Raw genomic sequence first — 16,039 nt, 5'->3', positions numbered from 1 at the left:
ATACGAAAACCTTCACCCAGACACTTTGAAAACGAAGAATAATGTCAGTGTCTGAATTTGGTTAGATTTTTATTGTTCATAGTGACATATTCTTAAATTAAAATCACTTAGGAGGAGACGGAGAGTCCTACCTTGAGTGAACTTCTTTGACAAAAAACAATAATAATTAAAAGAATGTTATTCTTATTAAAAGTAAATCAAAAGAACATGGGTCTTGTCTCTGGAAGGCTTAGGTCAAACAAATGTGATACCAATCCTAGGATTTTGATGGATATATAAGAAAGCCACTTTGGGTGTTTTGTACATATTTAAACCATATCTCCCTTCTAAATCAGCAGAGTTCACACCTAAGCTCTGTAGTTTCAAGTCACTTGGCAAATACGGAATGTCTACTACAAAAAACTTACTAAGCAAATTGTGATTTACACCTCCAACTATAGCTCCCTACCTATCTATATGTGCTTTATTAATGCTCAGATTTTGCTTATCATTAAGTGCTAAAGCATATTATTATTGTTATGCATTCAAACAGCAAAGAGAATGATTTTTAGGGAAAAGTTTCCTACTATTCCCTCAATCAGAGATTTGTGGCAGCATATTGCCAATCACTTTGTCCGGAGACAAAACATTCATATCTTCCTACTACAATTCAGCAACCCTTGCAGGCAGAAAAAAAAGCTTGGCCATTTCTTCAGGGATAAATGCAAAACTACTTTGTTGCTATAATAGGCTAATTTGGGAATTATAACTTGGGGAACTTATAGAAAGATCTAACATTTTAAACAAAGTGGGATGGTTGATGTTTAAGTGCTTGAGTTGGTGAGGTCAGAATCTCTTTGCTCTGACTCTGTGGAAGAAGCCACTGCTGGAAACTTCTGCGATTTGGCCGTGGACTTCTTGAAGTCATGTCTAAGACTTCGGATACAGCTGTTGATGGCTGTCACACACAGCTTCCAATCATATCCAGTTTCCGATAGATCACATGTCTTATAGTTGTCCTGGAGAAACTCTGGTGGTAAAATTCCAAAACAGAACAATTATTTAAAAATCACTGCTCAGAGAAATTAATTCATTCATTTATTCACCCTTAATTCTACTGCTTTTCTTGTGTTGGGAGTCAAACTCAGGATTTCATGCATGCTAAGAATGCACTTTACCAATGAGCTATCCCCAGCCTAGGGTCTTTTAAGACTTTCACTAATTAAATCAAATGGACTACAACCATTATTAAGTAAGCTGAACAAATCTTCTAATCTAAAGGGATAATACAAAATAGTACTATCCTTAAAGCACATTTACAATAATCTCCCATGATCTTGCTCTACCTACACAAATAGAAATCTTCTACTGCTTTAAGTACCCAAGATCAAGGTTTTATTCTTTTTTTATTTTTATTTTTTAAACTGCGGATTTAACCCAGTCGTACTTAACTACTGAGCCACATCCCCAGCCCTTTTTTAATTTTGAGACAGGGTCTCACTAAGTTGCTTATTAGTGCCTTGCTAAGTTGCTGCGGCTGACTCTCCACTCAAGATCCTCCTGCCTCAGCCTCCCAAGCCACTGTGATTACAGGCATACACCACAGTGTTTGGCCCTTATTCTTAAATATATCAAACATACATCCCATTTTCTCAAATAAAGGTATTTTGTAATGTACAAGAGGCTGTGGTGTCTTCAGTCTTGGAGACACAAGAAGTTGTAACTGCTAACTTTTTTTGCTACTGCTAGATTTATCTCTGACAAAAAGAATAAGGCTTTGGGGATCTTGCAATTAGAGGAAGACTTGAATAAGAGAAGGTGAGAGAGTGATACAATTCAAGGAGCACTCTTAGAGATAAGTGGGAGGACAGACAAAGGGAAAGACAAAAGAGGTGCTTATTTAGAAGAGCAGAGTTGCCCTAGATATTTTTAGATAATTACCTCAGTGCCATTGAGCACTTAGGATAGAATCCAGTGATCTCTACAGGTTGGCATTAGTTGGTGACATAAATCTCAATTGGTTTTCAATAAGATTAATTGGCTGCTAAATCAGAACAATGCATTAAGACAGCATATCCCAATTTTTTAGCAAGGCATGTGTCAAATTTAATAAAAGGCTTTCATACCCAAAGGACTATCTGATAGGTCAATAGTAGCCTAAAAGGAAGATTTGCTGGTAGGTCACTGGATTCGGTATCAGGCTCATTAGGGAAAGGCTTATCCCATGTGCCTATGACAGCAAAGTTGGGATGGATGATTTACACACTGGAAGACAAATACAGCACTTGCAAAGCTCACTATAGGTGGCAAAGGGCCCAAATGGGTTGCTGTTTCCCAAAATGTGTTCTCTGAAACACAAGTCCTAAAAAGAAGTTTCTTGGGGAAAAGGTTCTGATTGGGCAAATGAGGAATGTGATGCTTTGGAGTTAGTCCCCACTTGGGGATTTACACTGCCCATGAGCACATTAAATGCTCTGGAAAATCACAGTCAAGATGCCTCACAGCAGCAACTTTCACTGATTGAAAGGTTATAGGTGCAGCTGTGCTGCTGGGGCACACAAATGAGGGAGGTGTCAGTGCATAAAACAACAGAGGGCCAGGACTGGGGAGACCTGCTGGGCTTGACAGCCAACGGAATTTAAAATATGCTTTAAAACTGAGGGCCCAGCAGGGGCAGTAGCACATGCCTGTAATCCCAGCAGCTCAGGAGGCTGACTTAGGTGGATTGGGAGCTAAAAACCAGCCTCAGCAAAAGCAAGGCACTAAGTAATTCAGTGAGACCCTGTCTCTACATAAAATACAAAATTGGGCTGAGGATGTGGCTCAGTGGTTGAGTGACCCTGAGTTCAATCCCGGGTACAAAAAAAAAAAAAAAAAAAAAAAAACTGAGGGTCCACTAGATCCTTGGGGAGTTTGCCAGCTTAAAGTCTTTCCTGACCATCTAACTAAAAAGCACTTTATTCATGAAACACCCATTAACATGCAGCTGTCTTTAGGAAACACAGTTTGGGGAATGCTGACCTAAGCTGACCTAATTGAACAAAGTGTAAGAGAAATATTTGAAACACTATACTTAGGTTAAACATAGAAATAGTGGAAATGGTAACAGCCTAAATACTAACAATATAAATACTAAGTAAATGTCATTATTCAGAAAAAAAAAGACCTAGGGGTCTTAGGTGACCATAAATTTAAAAGTAGCAAATGCCATTTTAAGATTCATAGGTAATAATGCTACTGTTTCTGGGTTGATTTGAGCACATTTGAAGGCTGTTACTGAATCTGATCATGAAGAATCAGGAAAACATTTAGGTAAAGAATTACAGAAGGAAATAGTGATAGTTAACTATAAAGGCATAAGACTTAAGAAGGAAAAGATTAAGTAGAATACCTCCTCTCCAACCTTCATGATTCCATGTGGAGAGATCTCCACATTGGAAAGTCTAGAAGAATTGGACTTGTATGATTCAAGAATCAAGACTCGAAAATCATACAAGCTACTATTTTTATCTTCACCTGCTTGATTCAAGTATCTGTCTCTCACTTTGTTTTGAACTTGAAGGCGCATGAAGGGGGAGGGGATATTATCTCCCAACACTCCAGCAGGAAGTAATAGCTGTCTTTAACTACTTGAAGGCCCAGCTTGTGAAGTAACTTGATTGACTTTACTGAGCTCTGGAAGCGATATCTAGGGCATGTGTGTGACTTATGGGAATTCCTGCTCTGAGAGGGATGTAGTATTAAAGGGCCTATAAAGTACTTATTGCTAAGATTTTACAGTTCTATCATACACAGACATGGAAGGAGTGAGGGCTGTTCCCCAATTGCAAATCTGTACCCTACTTTCTCCATATCAACTATTCTCTAGAGTCCTCAGGTGGTACTGAATCTCTCATGACACAGTTCCTTATATAAAATCTATGACTAGTGGACATAGTTACCTTTGACTACCATGTTCCCCCAAGATATCAAAATCTTAGGATAAGAAATGTTATTAGAATAGAAGAATAAATTGGTTTATTCACTCAATGGGATATTGATCATCAGTTAAAATGTATGAACAGGTCTCTAAAACATAAATGTTGAATGATTTAAAATATGCAAAAGAATACATACTGTATATCTCCACTTATATACATCAAAACAAATACAGAATATTATATATCATTTACGGCTCTATTAACATAGGTAGCATGAGAATAATATTTCCAACTGCAGGGCTGTGATTACTTCTGGGGAGGAAGAGAAGGAACAGGGATGATGGGCTTGAAGTCTTAATTATATCAGTAAAGCTTAATTATTTTAAAAATGTCTATATTGGCAATGGGTACACAAGGATTGATTATATTATTACATTCTTCTCTGTACATTTCAGGGTGTTTGAAATAGTTTATGATGAAGTGATATTTTCATAGATTACTTCAGAAGCCATAAGCTCAGGCCTTCCTCTAGTGCAGGCATCTCTTGTCATCTCTGGTCACTCAACCTTTGTTCTGACTCTTTCAGTTCTCCAAGTTCATTTTATACTTATATTAAAGTGAAATATGCTTTCTTGTTTGCTTCCAATCTTTGGGACTGGCTTTGCCCCTAGGGACAACAATGACTCCACTGTTTTCTTTCTGCTGAAATAACTCACGTGACTGACCTTCTACAAAGCAATAGAAGTTTTGACTTTTATGGGAAATCTGTTAATATATGCCCTATGTGAACAATATGTCAAATTCCTGCTGAATATTTTTTATTGCAGGAGACATCTTGATTTTGATAAAATTCAATAAGAGATAAGATGAAATACACAAAGAAATATTTTTCATCAATTTTTTAAAAATTACAGATATTAAAGAACTTTTGAAGTCACATTTTTCCCACACATTAAAAATATTTAATTAGATTCCAAATGCAATGGCACATGCCTGTAATCAAAGAGACTCAGGAGACTTAAACAGGAGGATCCCAAGTTCAAGGCCAGCCTCAGCAATTCAGCAAGACCCTGTCTCAAAATTAATCCACACCTAGGTTTAATCTCCAGTACCAGAAATGTTTAATTAGAAAGACACTATATCATCTATAAACACATTAACTTCCAAATTAGCTAAAACCCATTTTTTACCTTAAGATAAGAGGAACTGGATTTGGGATTTTTTTCCTGGTAGGTCAGCTCAGTGATGTTCAATTATAAGTTGTAAACAATTACTGGGTTATAAAATCAGTGACAGTAGTGCTTTTTAAAGAAATGTAATAGAATAGAAAACACTGGAATGCAACTCTCATGAAAAGAGTAAGTATTGCTTCTGAAACTTTTGCTTCATTTAAAAAAAAAAACCACACATATATACACACATATGTACTGAGTCACCATGTTAGATGTATTTCTTACTATGGGTTGCATTAATTTTTTAAAAATATATTGTTTTAGTTGTAGATGAACACAATACCTTTATTTTATTTACTTAGGTGGTGCTGAGGATTGAACCCAGTGCCTCACACGTGCTAGGCAAGTGCTTTACCACTGAGCCACAGCCACAGCCAAACATTAAGTCTTTTAAAGGTTTAAAAAAAACAGGTCAGATGACAACAAAAGGAGCTGTAATCCACGTTTCTTTGGAATAAAACACCAGTGTTGTTCCAATGTGCTGGATATGAAATTGTGTGGTATGAGGAAGGAACCAAATGAGATCAGGTGGGGTTCAGAGCTATGCTTTGCTGGGTACCAGTGACACAAATAAGAAATATTTTGCTTCCTGTTTTGTCCAAATTTAAGATTCCACAGAAATTATTTTGGAAGCTTTCTTACTTCTTTTATATATGTCACAGAGACTACACTATGCTAACATATACTGGGAAAAAAATAGCAAATTAGCCTATTGTGGTATTGTTGACACTTCTGTAATTTGATAAAGATGAAACTTTTCAGCTTTCACACACACACACACCCATTTTTGTGGTGCTGGGAAGGGAAACCAGGGCTTTGCACGTGCTAGGCAAGTACTGTACCACTGAGGTATCATTCCCAGCCCTAGCTTCAGCCTTGAGCCCCAGTTAATGAAGGTGTTTGAGTATCTACATCCCTGGCAAGCCAGAGCAGGGAATTAAGTCCATAACCCCTTTCCTGTACTAGTAGAGCCATTTAAGGCAAGGCAATTAGCCCTAAGAACACAAAGGCAAAGAGAAATACAATTCATGAACCTTTTTTTTACCTAACAAGGTACTTTGGACAAGCTCCATCTCTCTTTAAAACATATACAAACTGAATGGATTCTTCTCTAACACAAGTGACTCACATTTATTCTAACACTCTACATGTAACTAACCTCGGAGTGCATTAATCCTATTGGGGTTAAGGGCACACATGCCACGCCCCACACTGCCATAGACATTACTTCTGATCAGCACTTCTTCTGTGAACAGGTTGCGAATAAGGTATCTGGCTGACAACTCTGGGCGAGGCTTGGCTCTTGCCACCTCCATTACTGAATGTGGTATCTGTATATTTCTAGATGGATTTCCAAAATATCCTAGAAGCAAAAGAAAACAATGTCAATTTCCATGGCAGATGTTAGGTTGCATTTATTTTAAAAGGCTCTGAAAGAAAGTGATTTTTCTAAAATTTTTGGCTCAAGCATTTGAGGGGTTAAAAGAATTAAAGCCTTGGGCTAGGGCTGTAGCTCAGTGGTACAGCACTTGCCTAGCATGTTTGAGGTACTGGGTTTGATCCACATAAAAATAAGCCACCACATAAAAATAAACAAATAAGCTAGGCACAGGAATGCAAGCCTTTAAACCCAGCAGCTCAGGAGGCTGAGGCAGGAGATCACGAGTTCAAAGCCAGCCTCAGCAATGGCAAGGTAAGGCAACTCAGTGAGACCTTGTGTCTAAATAAAATACAAAAAGGGCTGGGAATATGGCTCAGTGGTTGAGTGCCCCTGAGTTCAATTCCCAGTACCCCCACTCCAAAAAAAGTCAACAAACTGCAGATTTAGATATTTTTTTTTTTTAAAGAGAGAGTGAGAGAGGAGGGAGGGAGGGAGAGAGAGAGAGAGAGAGAGAGAATTTTTTTAATATTTATTTTTTAGTTCTCGGCAGAACTAAACATCTTTGTTGGTATGTGGTGCTGAGGATCGAACCCGGGCCGCACGCATCCAGGCGAGCGCGCTACCGCTTGAGCCACATCCCCAGCCCAGATTTAGATATCTTAAGAAGTAAGTTAAGCTTATTTTTATTTTACTCTATATCTTAATTGTCATCATTTCTTTACAGTTCATAGTGATTAAAATTTAATGTTCTAATTTGCATAAAATACAGAATTATTTGTTGATGAAAACATATTAGAGAAATATTAGAGAAATATTCTTACAAGACAACAAGCATGTTTTTATCTTGGAACATCTGTCATTTACTGTATAAATTCAACATACAGCAAGATTCAACATACAGCAAGAGAGATTATTTAGAAACTCACTCAGTGGGTCCAAGGACTTAACTCTGGAAGATTAACCTACTAATATTTATCAAGGGTCAGAAATAAAGTTAATACTTTAACCTAATAATTCAATTTCTAAGAACCTAAGAAGATAATCTAAATTATTAAAAAAAAGTCACCCAAATGAAGATAAATTTTTTTGTAATGTGATTGATGATCTATTTCCCCAAAACCCTCAAACCAAAAAACAAAGAGGGAATTAGATAAACACACTGGGATAATTAACTCAATTGACTGTCTTAAACTTACTAAGAGCAATGATTATGAAGAGTATAGAATCTTGAGAAAAAATATATACATATCATGTTAGAGGGCAATTATATATAGAAACCATAATGTTTAAAATGCTCATAAGAAAAAGAAAATGTAAATGGCCACAAATAGTTTTTTAAGGTATGTTAATCATGAGAGCTTTTTTACCCCCCTTTTAAATAGTTTCCAATTTTTAAAAATAGGATAGTATAACAACCTCACACAATCTGTGGTGGCTAACTTTCTTACAATGCACTTAGTTGCCCTATTCCCTGTTATAGTAAATTCAGGGTTAGAGACCCTACAACCCAAGCTCCCAAACTGAGATCCTTTATCTTTCTCAAAAGTTTGGGGCCACTCTGGATCCTGCCTACCAGAAGCTCAGTCATAGAAAAAAGAACAGATAAAAAATTTTTAAAAAGAAGCTCAGTCATTTTTCACTTCTTTAAATATAAGAGCTAATTGTCAGAAGATTTTTATTATTTAATTTAGCTAGTCTGGACAGAGTAGATTAAAAAACAAGACCCAAATATATGTTGTTTGCAAGAGATTCATCTTACAGGCAAAGGCATCCACAGGTGTTTCAAAGTTATCCCACAGGGAAAGGATAGAAAAATATATTCCATACAAATGGAGACAGAAAATAAGCAGGTGTAGCTACTCTCAAATCTGACAAAAAAGACTTCAAGCCAAAATTAATCGTAAGACACAAAGAAGGTCACTTCATACTGGTAAAGAAAATAATCCAATAACATGAAATAATGACAGTATCTAATCCCCAAATGTCAGTGCATCTAATTATATTAAAAATACTACTCATATAAAGACTCAAATGGCTACTTTCATGTAAAACTGAAAAGAACAAATTAAAATGCAAAAAAAAAGTACTGAAATATTGCAAAGAAAGAAAGAATATAGTATTTCTCACCACCAGTGAAATTTCACATCCTATAAACCACAAGAATGGGATCCCAATTAGAATACATTATACTCCAGGTGTGTATAATACGTCAATATACACTCTACTGTCATGTACAAAAAAAAAGAAAAAAATTTATTGTTTTTTTTATTTGTCAATGGACCTTTATTTTATTTGTTTATATGTGGTGCTGAGAATTGAACCCAGTGCCTCATACGTGCTAGGCAAGTGCTTTACCACTGAGCCACAACTCCAGACCCATGGAACAAATTTTAACAAAGAAAAAAAAGACTCAGATGGATCCCAATACAATAAAACTAGGCAATTTCATCACATCTCTCTTACAGATAGATAATCCAGACACAAAATCAGTAAAGACTCTTCAGGCCTAAAAAATATTATCAATCAAATGGGAACTAACAGACATTTATAGAGTATTTCAACCAACAATAGTTCAACTTACTTTCTTCTCAGCTGCTTATGGAAACTTCTCCAAAATAAATGATATTTTAGGATACAAAACAAGTCTCAGTAAATACTAAAAATTATATAATTGCTTGTATCTTATTAGATGATAATAGAATAAAATTAGAAATCAACAGAAAGAAAAAATGTAGGAATTACATAAATACATAGAGAAAGAATAATACACTTTTGAATAATGACTAGATATAGAGGAAATAAGGGAGAAATTTTAAAATTTTTAGAATCAAATAAGAATAGAGAGTCAATATATCAGGATCTCTGAGACACAATGAAGGTGGTTTTAAGAGGTAACTTTATAGCTATACATAACATAGTGCCTATTATTTAAAAAATCAAAAAGAACTGAGCTAGGTGTTATACACATGGAATCCCAGAGACTCAGAAGTCTGAGGCAGGATAATTCTAAGTTCAAGGCCAGCCTTAGCAATTTAGTGAGAGATCCTGTCTCAAAACAAAAAAATACAATAAAATAAAAAGGACTAGGAATGTAGCTCAGTGGTAAAGTGTTCCTGGAATCAATCCTCAATACGAAAACAAATGAACAAACAAAAACAGAAAAATTCCCAAATAAATAACCCTCAGTAGAATACTACCTGGGATTTTGTTCAGACAGAACTATTGAAGTGATATATATTTATATTCTGTTTTTTCCATTATAATAGTACTCTAACTGCTGTATTTGTTAAGGTTGTGTACTGTGGAAACAGACTGATTAAACCTTTTAAAAAATTTTAATTGGTGATTATGATTATATACATAATAGTGGGATTCATCATTACTTATTTGTACATGCACATAACATAATTTGATCAATTTCACTCCCTAGCACCTGCCCTATTCTTCTCCATCTCCCTTACCCTGATCTCCTTCCTCAACTCTACTGGTCTCCCTTCTATTTTCCTGAGGTTCCTTTTTTTTTTTTTTTTTTTTTTTTTGGTGGTACAGGGAACAAAACCCAGGGCCTCACACATACCAGGCAAGTGCTCTACCACTGAGCCACACCCAGAGCCCCTGAGGTTCCTTTTATAGAATACTTTTTCCTCTCTAGATTCCACATATGAGAGATAACATACAATCCTTGACTTTCTGGCTTATTTCGCTTAACACTGTGCTGTCCAGTTCCATCCATTTCCCTGCAAATGATATCATTTTGTTGTTCTTTACGGCTGAATAAAACTCCATTGTATATATAACATTTTCTTTATCTCTCTATCTGTTGATTGACATCTAGGCTGGTTTCATAACTTTGGTCATTGTGAATTGTAAACATGAATATGCACAGTATGCTGACTTTTTAGGGGGAAAATGCTGAGAAGTGATTATTGCTGGATCATATAGTGGTTCCATTCCTAGTCTTTCAGTTTTTTTTTTTTTTCTTTTGGCAGTGCTGGGGATTGAACCCAGGGTCTCATGCATGCTAGGCAAGCACTCTGCCACTGAGCCACATCCCCAGACCCTCATTTCTAATCTTTTGAGGAATCTCCATACTGATTTCCCATAGAGGTTGTACCAATTTACAATCCCACCAGTGTTCCTTTCCCCCACATCCTCACCAGCATTTTTTATGATTTGTGTTCATGATGATGTCTCATCCAAGAGCTTACACTAGTCAAAAGTCAGCAAAGGGCTGCTCTCCACAAGAAAAGAAATTAAGCTTAATGTTAAAAAATTATCAGTTTTAGATCTAAGCATCTCTATTTCATTAGCTCATTAATCCAACATTTGAAATTCACACAGTGCTTCAGGAGAACCAGTGTACTATATCAATGCCTTCAGAGTTAGCATTACTGTTCTGCTCAGAATTCCCATTATCTCTTGTTTCTGAGGCAGTTATCTGCTGAAGCAACTGAGAACTGCCCTTGCCACCATCACCATTCCTTCCATCATTCAAGTTTGCAGACGCTGGTATATTGGGGTTGGCAGGGTCTTTATTTTTGTCGACAGTTTTGGTATCTATAAACCAAGTCCCACAGGTAAGAAATATGTACATCTGCCAACTTCTACCAGGCCCCCTAGGTTAATAGGGAAGCAACTACCTCTAAAAAGGTGGCCTGACACCATATGAATACTGTGTGCCTCAATACTATCTGAAAGGAAACTGAGGTGTGGATTCTCCCTTGACTTGATTCTCCCATGACTCCCTGTTCTCAGGGGACTTGTTAGCTCTGTCTAATGGAATGAACAATAACTGCTGGCACAAAATAAATATGAGATATTATTTATTCCATAAATTAACAAGTAAATGTGCTTCTTAGGGATGACAACTTTTGGGCTTTCTTCTTTTTGTTGTTGTTTTGGTTTGGTTTTGGGTGGGGGGCTGCTTTTAATGCTTTGTTTTCTCTTTCCCTGGTAGCTTTAAAATCTGGCTGTACATCTGAATTACCCTAGGGATCTTTTCTCAAAAAGCAAATGTGCTGGGTCTGACCCTTGACAAATTAAACCAGAATCTCTGGTGGTAGGCAAGGGGAGCTCAGACATGAGAAACATTTTTTAAAAGTGTCTCCTGTGTTTCTAATACACACCAAGGGCAGGAACTACTGCTTAGGTTAAAGTTTCTCAAACTTCAGTATGCTCACAAATCACATGGGGGTGGTTATCATGCTAAAATACAAATTCTGCCTCAGTGAATATGATGTAGAACCCAAGCCCACACTTTTTACTTTTTTTTGCTGCTGCTGTTGGGCTGTGGACCCACATTGAGAGGCAAGGACCTATCTGGTCTCTTGTCTAGCATACAGCAGGCACCTGGCAGATGCTGATTCTCTTCTGATGCCTAAGCAAATATGCAAATTACCATTTTCCAGGCAGTATCTTAATTTTATATGCAAATTGGTTAGGGTGCAGTTTTTGAAGGCTATAAAATGGAATGTTAAAAATAAGCAGATCTGGTTTCAGACAGATGGTGCTTGAGCTATCACTGAAATCAAGCCGTTTACCAGGAAAACATAAGCTCAGCTACAAATATTCTTGGAAAATAGTTTCCATCAACTTACACTAGAGGGACAGAAGTGACTGTAGACACGGTAAGAATAAAGTAGGTATTTCAGAGAGGTTAGTGGAAATTAGGAATTGTCACTAAGTTAAATGCTTCATCAGGAAAAGTCAATAGATATGACACTCTTCTCTAATGGCCCATTTAGGGTAAAAATAAATCTCTAATGGACTTTGAAGACAGAATGGATGAGAAAGAAACCAGGTTCCTGTTACTATATAAGTATACAGGGTATTAAATATCTGTGATACTTTAACCTCATGACATGAATTATTTTCATTGGGGTACTCCATTCCTGGAAATGAACAATTAAGGAAGGGCCTGCATTTTCTCCTGTGCAATCCTTAGCCACCACTGAAATATCCAAGAAACACACAGCTGGCTTTTCTTTGTTACTCAGTGAGATACTGAAAATGATTTGCTAACATTTTTGTAGCTGAAACTTTTTTTTAGTATAGCCCTTAGCTTCAAATGTCCTAATTATAACATTACACTTATCTTTAAGTTATTTTATGGCATATAAATATCAAATAACAAAATAAACAGGCAGTATGCTTTTGGAAGAACATCTCCTGCTCGCTAAACGAAGTAAACAAGATGTCTAACACATGGCCTGAAGACCCTGTGCATAGTGCTATCAGTTCTGGAGTTGTATACAGCATGAACTTACGTAGCAGTCACCATATTTAGATGAAAAATTACTTACTGAAGTTCCTTTGGCTTCAGAATGCAAATAACGGATCAGAGAACTGATATCAGAAAGACAATATTTCCAATCTTTTCCATATTCACTGAAATCATAGTTGGGGAAAGTTGCTGCCAAATATTCTGCAAACCGCAGAAAGTATTTGTAAAAATTAGAAATGAAATTAACATAGAGGTGAATAAAAATTTTTTTTTGGAATGAATATGGACTTTTCTCTTCCTGTCATTCTTTTCTCTACCTCTAAGAGTTTAGAAGTTCTACCCAATGAGGATGCTTTGTTGATTTATCTCATTTCTTCTAGTGTGAGGGCTCCTAAAACACTGACCTGGGGTGTCAATGCTGAGGTCTTTGTGTTTTAGAAAAAAAAAAAGTGGGCTGGAGTTGTGGCTCAGTGGCAGAGCGCTTGCCTCGCACATGTGAAGCACTGGGTTCAATCCTCAGCACCACATAAAAATAAATAAACAAAATAAAGATATTTTGCTGAGAGCCATAGCCAAGTCCAAATGATGCATGGCATTTTTGCCAGAACGGAGTGGTTTGAGAGGTGACGCCAGCAAGCCATTGAGATGATAATGGTTATGTTAAGCTGTGTGTATTAGACCCCTACTGTCCGCCTGGGCCCCTGTAGGTGGTTCGGGAGAGATCCCGTGGAGCATGTGTGGAGTGTGCTGGTGGAGTTCAGAAATAAAGTTTGTTCCTGCTTCAGTGGCTCGTGATTTGTGCCCAGCCAGACTGCGGCAATATTTCTTAAAAAGTGTCATTATACTGAGACCATTTAATAACCCAATGGATAAGTTAGAACTTTAAAAAAGGCAATCTGTAAAGAAACAATAGTGCCATTGCAAACATTATAGCACGTGGTTTATTTACATTATTTACCAGGTCTATCTTCTCTGTAAGTTATTCCCTCTATTAAAAACAGCCCTCCTATGCCCTTCTAGCCAAAGAATTCAGAATCTAGCTCAAATGCCTGTCCTTAGCAGAGCCTCCCCAGACTCCCTTAAAGCAGTTGCTCTGTTCTTTCAGCTTCCTCAACACCACCACACTGGACTGGAATTTATCTGTTGCCATCAATGTGCCTCCTTCTAGACTGTGAGCTCCTTGCAGGTAGAATATTTCTTCCTTGTGGTGTCCTCAGTGCCTATAAGTTCCAGGACCTCAATACAGATTTCTGTAATGCAGGATTGGATTAATCATGAGATCCTCTTTCGGTGTGGCCAATAGCAAGCAATGAAAAGCCTCGTTTTGATTCTTTATTAATTTGGCTTTTCCTTTACTTTTTAAATATATAGTTATTTTATTTACTTATTTATATGTGGTGCTGAGAATTGAATCTAGTGACTCACACATGCCAGGCAAGTGCTCTACCACTGAGCTACAACCCCAGCCCTTCCTTTATTTTTTGATAACAATTTTCCATGCTAAAAATCTAATTTATTAATCATTGTAAGCAACAATAATCAATTAGGCTTGCCTTAGTCCACCAGTCTATGGACAGGTTTTATTCTTTAGAAGTTTTTACCCATTACCCATTAAATTGTAAAATCACTGTCAGAGCTGTCTTCCATACTGGTTTCTGCTTTTACCAATATTACTATACATAAAAGGGCTAAAAGAGCTCTTCAATACAAATTCTATATCCAGCTAGAACTGTTCTTCAGGCATAAAGGGAAATAAACATTCTCAGACAAAAAAAAACTTTTAAGTATTTTTCACCAAAATTTCTACTCTTAAAGAATGACTAAAGGAAAATCTTGAAACAGAAAGATTTTGATCATAGTAGGAATCATGGAGCATCAAGAAGGAAGAAAGGGTAGAAAGAGAGGAGAAATATGCTTGTAGAGAAATCAGATCGATCATACTTTGCTTGGAGAGATGTAAAAATGGAACAGCCACACTGGAAAATAGTTTGGCAGTCTCTTAAAAAAAAAAAACCAAACCTGCAATTACCACATAACCCAGTAATTTCACTCCTGGGCATTTATCCCAAAGAAATAAAAGTTCATGTTGACACAAAAACTAGCACATGAGTGCTCTTAGCAGCTTTGTGGGGTTTGTTTTGTTTTGCTTTGTTTTTGTAGTATTGAGGGTTGAACTCAGGACCTCACACATGCTAGGCAAGTGCTCTACCACTGAGCTACATCCCCAGCCCTTTTTTATTTTGAGACAGGGTCACACCAAGTTGCTCAAGCTGGCCTCAAACTTGTAATCCTGCCTCTGCCTCACGAGTTTTATGTTTTATTTGTTATAGCCAAAAACTGAAAACAGCCTGAGCATCCTTCAACAAGTAAATGGTTAAACAAACTGCAGTAAATCTATACCATTGAATACTACTCAGCAACAGGAAGAAAGAGCAGAAATATAAATAAATACAAAACTATCATGAGTTTTCTAAATCATGCCAGATGACTGAAACCAAAATAAAAACTCTGATACCTAAGACAATAATATTTAAAAGTGGGGGAAGGCATAGGATTCTATGAAGAATTAAAGTTTCAACACTTCACTCTAAATGGTAAATTGTTGGTACCAACAGACTGTGAGAAGTCACATATGTATATAGTAACCTAGACAACCCCTGGGAAAATTCACAAAACAATACACTCAAAAATCATAATCAAATCAAGATGGGATACTAAAAAATTTTAAAAGTAACCCACTGGAAGGAAAGAAAGAGAATGAGAGCAATGAAAAAACAGAGGAAAGAAACAGAAAAATGATAAAATGAAAAACTTAAACCTTACAACATCAATAATTACCTTAAAAGCAAATTATCTGGGGGCTGGGACTATGGTTCAGTGGTAGAGCGCTCACCTAGCACGTGCAAGGCGCTGGGTTCAATCCTCAGCACCACATAAAAATAAATAAATAAAATAAAGATATTATGTCCAACTTACAAATAAAAACAATTTTTTAAAAAGCAAATGGTCTGAACACACCAATTAAAGGGCAATTTTTAACAAAGTAAATTAAAAAAAAAAAAAAGATGTGGGGCTGGAGCTGAGCGGTAGTGCACTTTCCTGGCATGTGTGAGGCACTGGATTCAATTCTCAGCACCATAAATAAATAAATAAATAATAAATAAATAAAAGTCTATCAACAACTAAAAAAATTTCAAAAAAAAAAAAAAAAAGATGTAACGGGGATGGGTGAATAGCTCAGTCATAGAGTGCTTGCCTAGCATGCATGAGACCATGAGTTTGATCCCCAGTACCCCCCCACCAA

At 36.6% G+C, this 16,039-nt stretch overlaps 1 protein-coding gene and 1 non-coding gene across 2 annotated transcripts in view; both read right to left on the bottom strand.

Moving 5' to 3' along the window:
* Window positions 1-803: 803 nt before the first annotated feature.
* Window positions 804-16,039, bottom strand: part of Bend2 (BEN domain containing 2) — a 34,796-nt gene continuing 19,560 nt past the window's right edge. The window contains exons 6-8 of the mRNA XM_077793667.1: window positions 12,811-12,936; window positions 6,291-6,494; window positions 804-1,009 (exon numbers count right to left, since the gene is read on the bottom strand). Of these exons, the coding sequence (XP_077649793.1) occupies window positions 804-1,009; window positions 6,291-6,494; window positions 12,811-12,936 (536 nt within the window). The remainder of the gene's footprint in view (window positions 1,010-6,290; window positions 6,495-12,810; window positions 12,937-16,039) is intronic.
* Trnaa-agc (transfer RNA alanine (anticodon AGC)) lies at window positions 10,496-10,567 on the bottom strand. Its single transcript has one exon. It is a non-coding gene; the product is annotated as a tRNA-Ala (tRNA).

This window comes from Urocitellus parryii, chromosome X, assembly GCF_045843805.1.
Source record: "Urocitellus parryii isolate mUroPar1 chromosome X, mUroPar1.hap1, whole genome shotgun sequence".
Lineage (NCBI taxonomy): Eukaryota > Metazoa > Chordata > Mammalia > Rodentia > Sciuridae > Urocitellus > Urocitellus parryii.
Note: the sequence above shows the minus strand (reverse complement) of the source record. Positions and strands in the feature narration are given on the sequence as shown.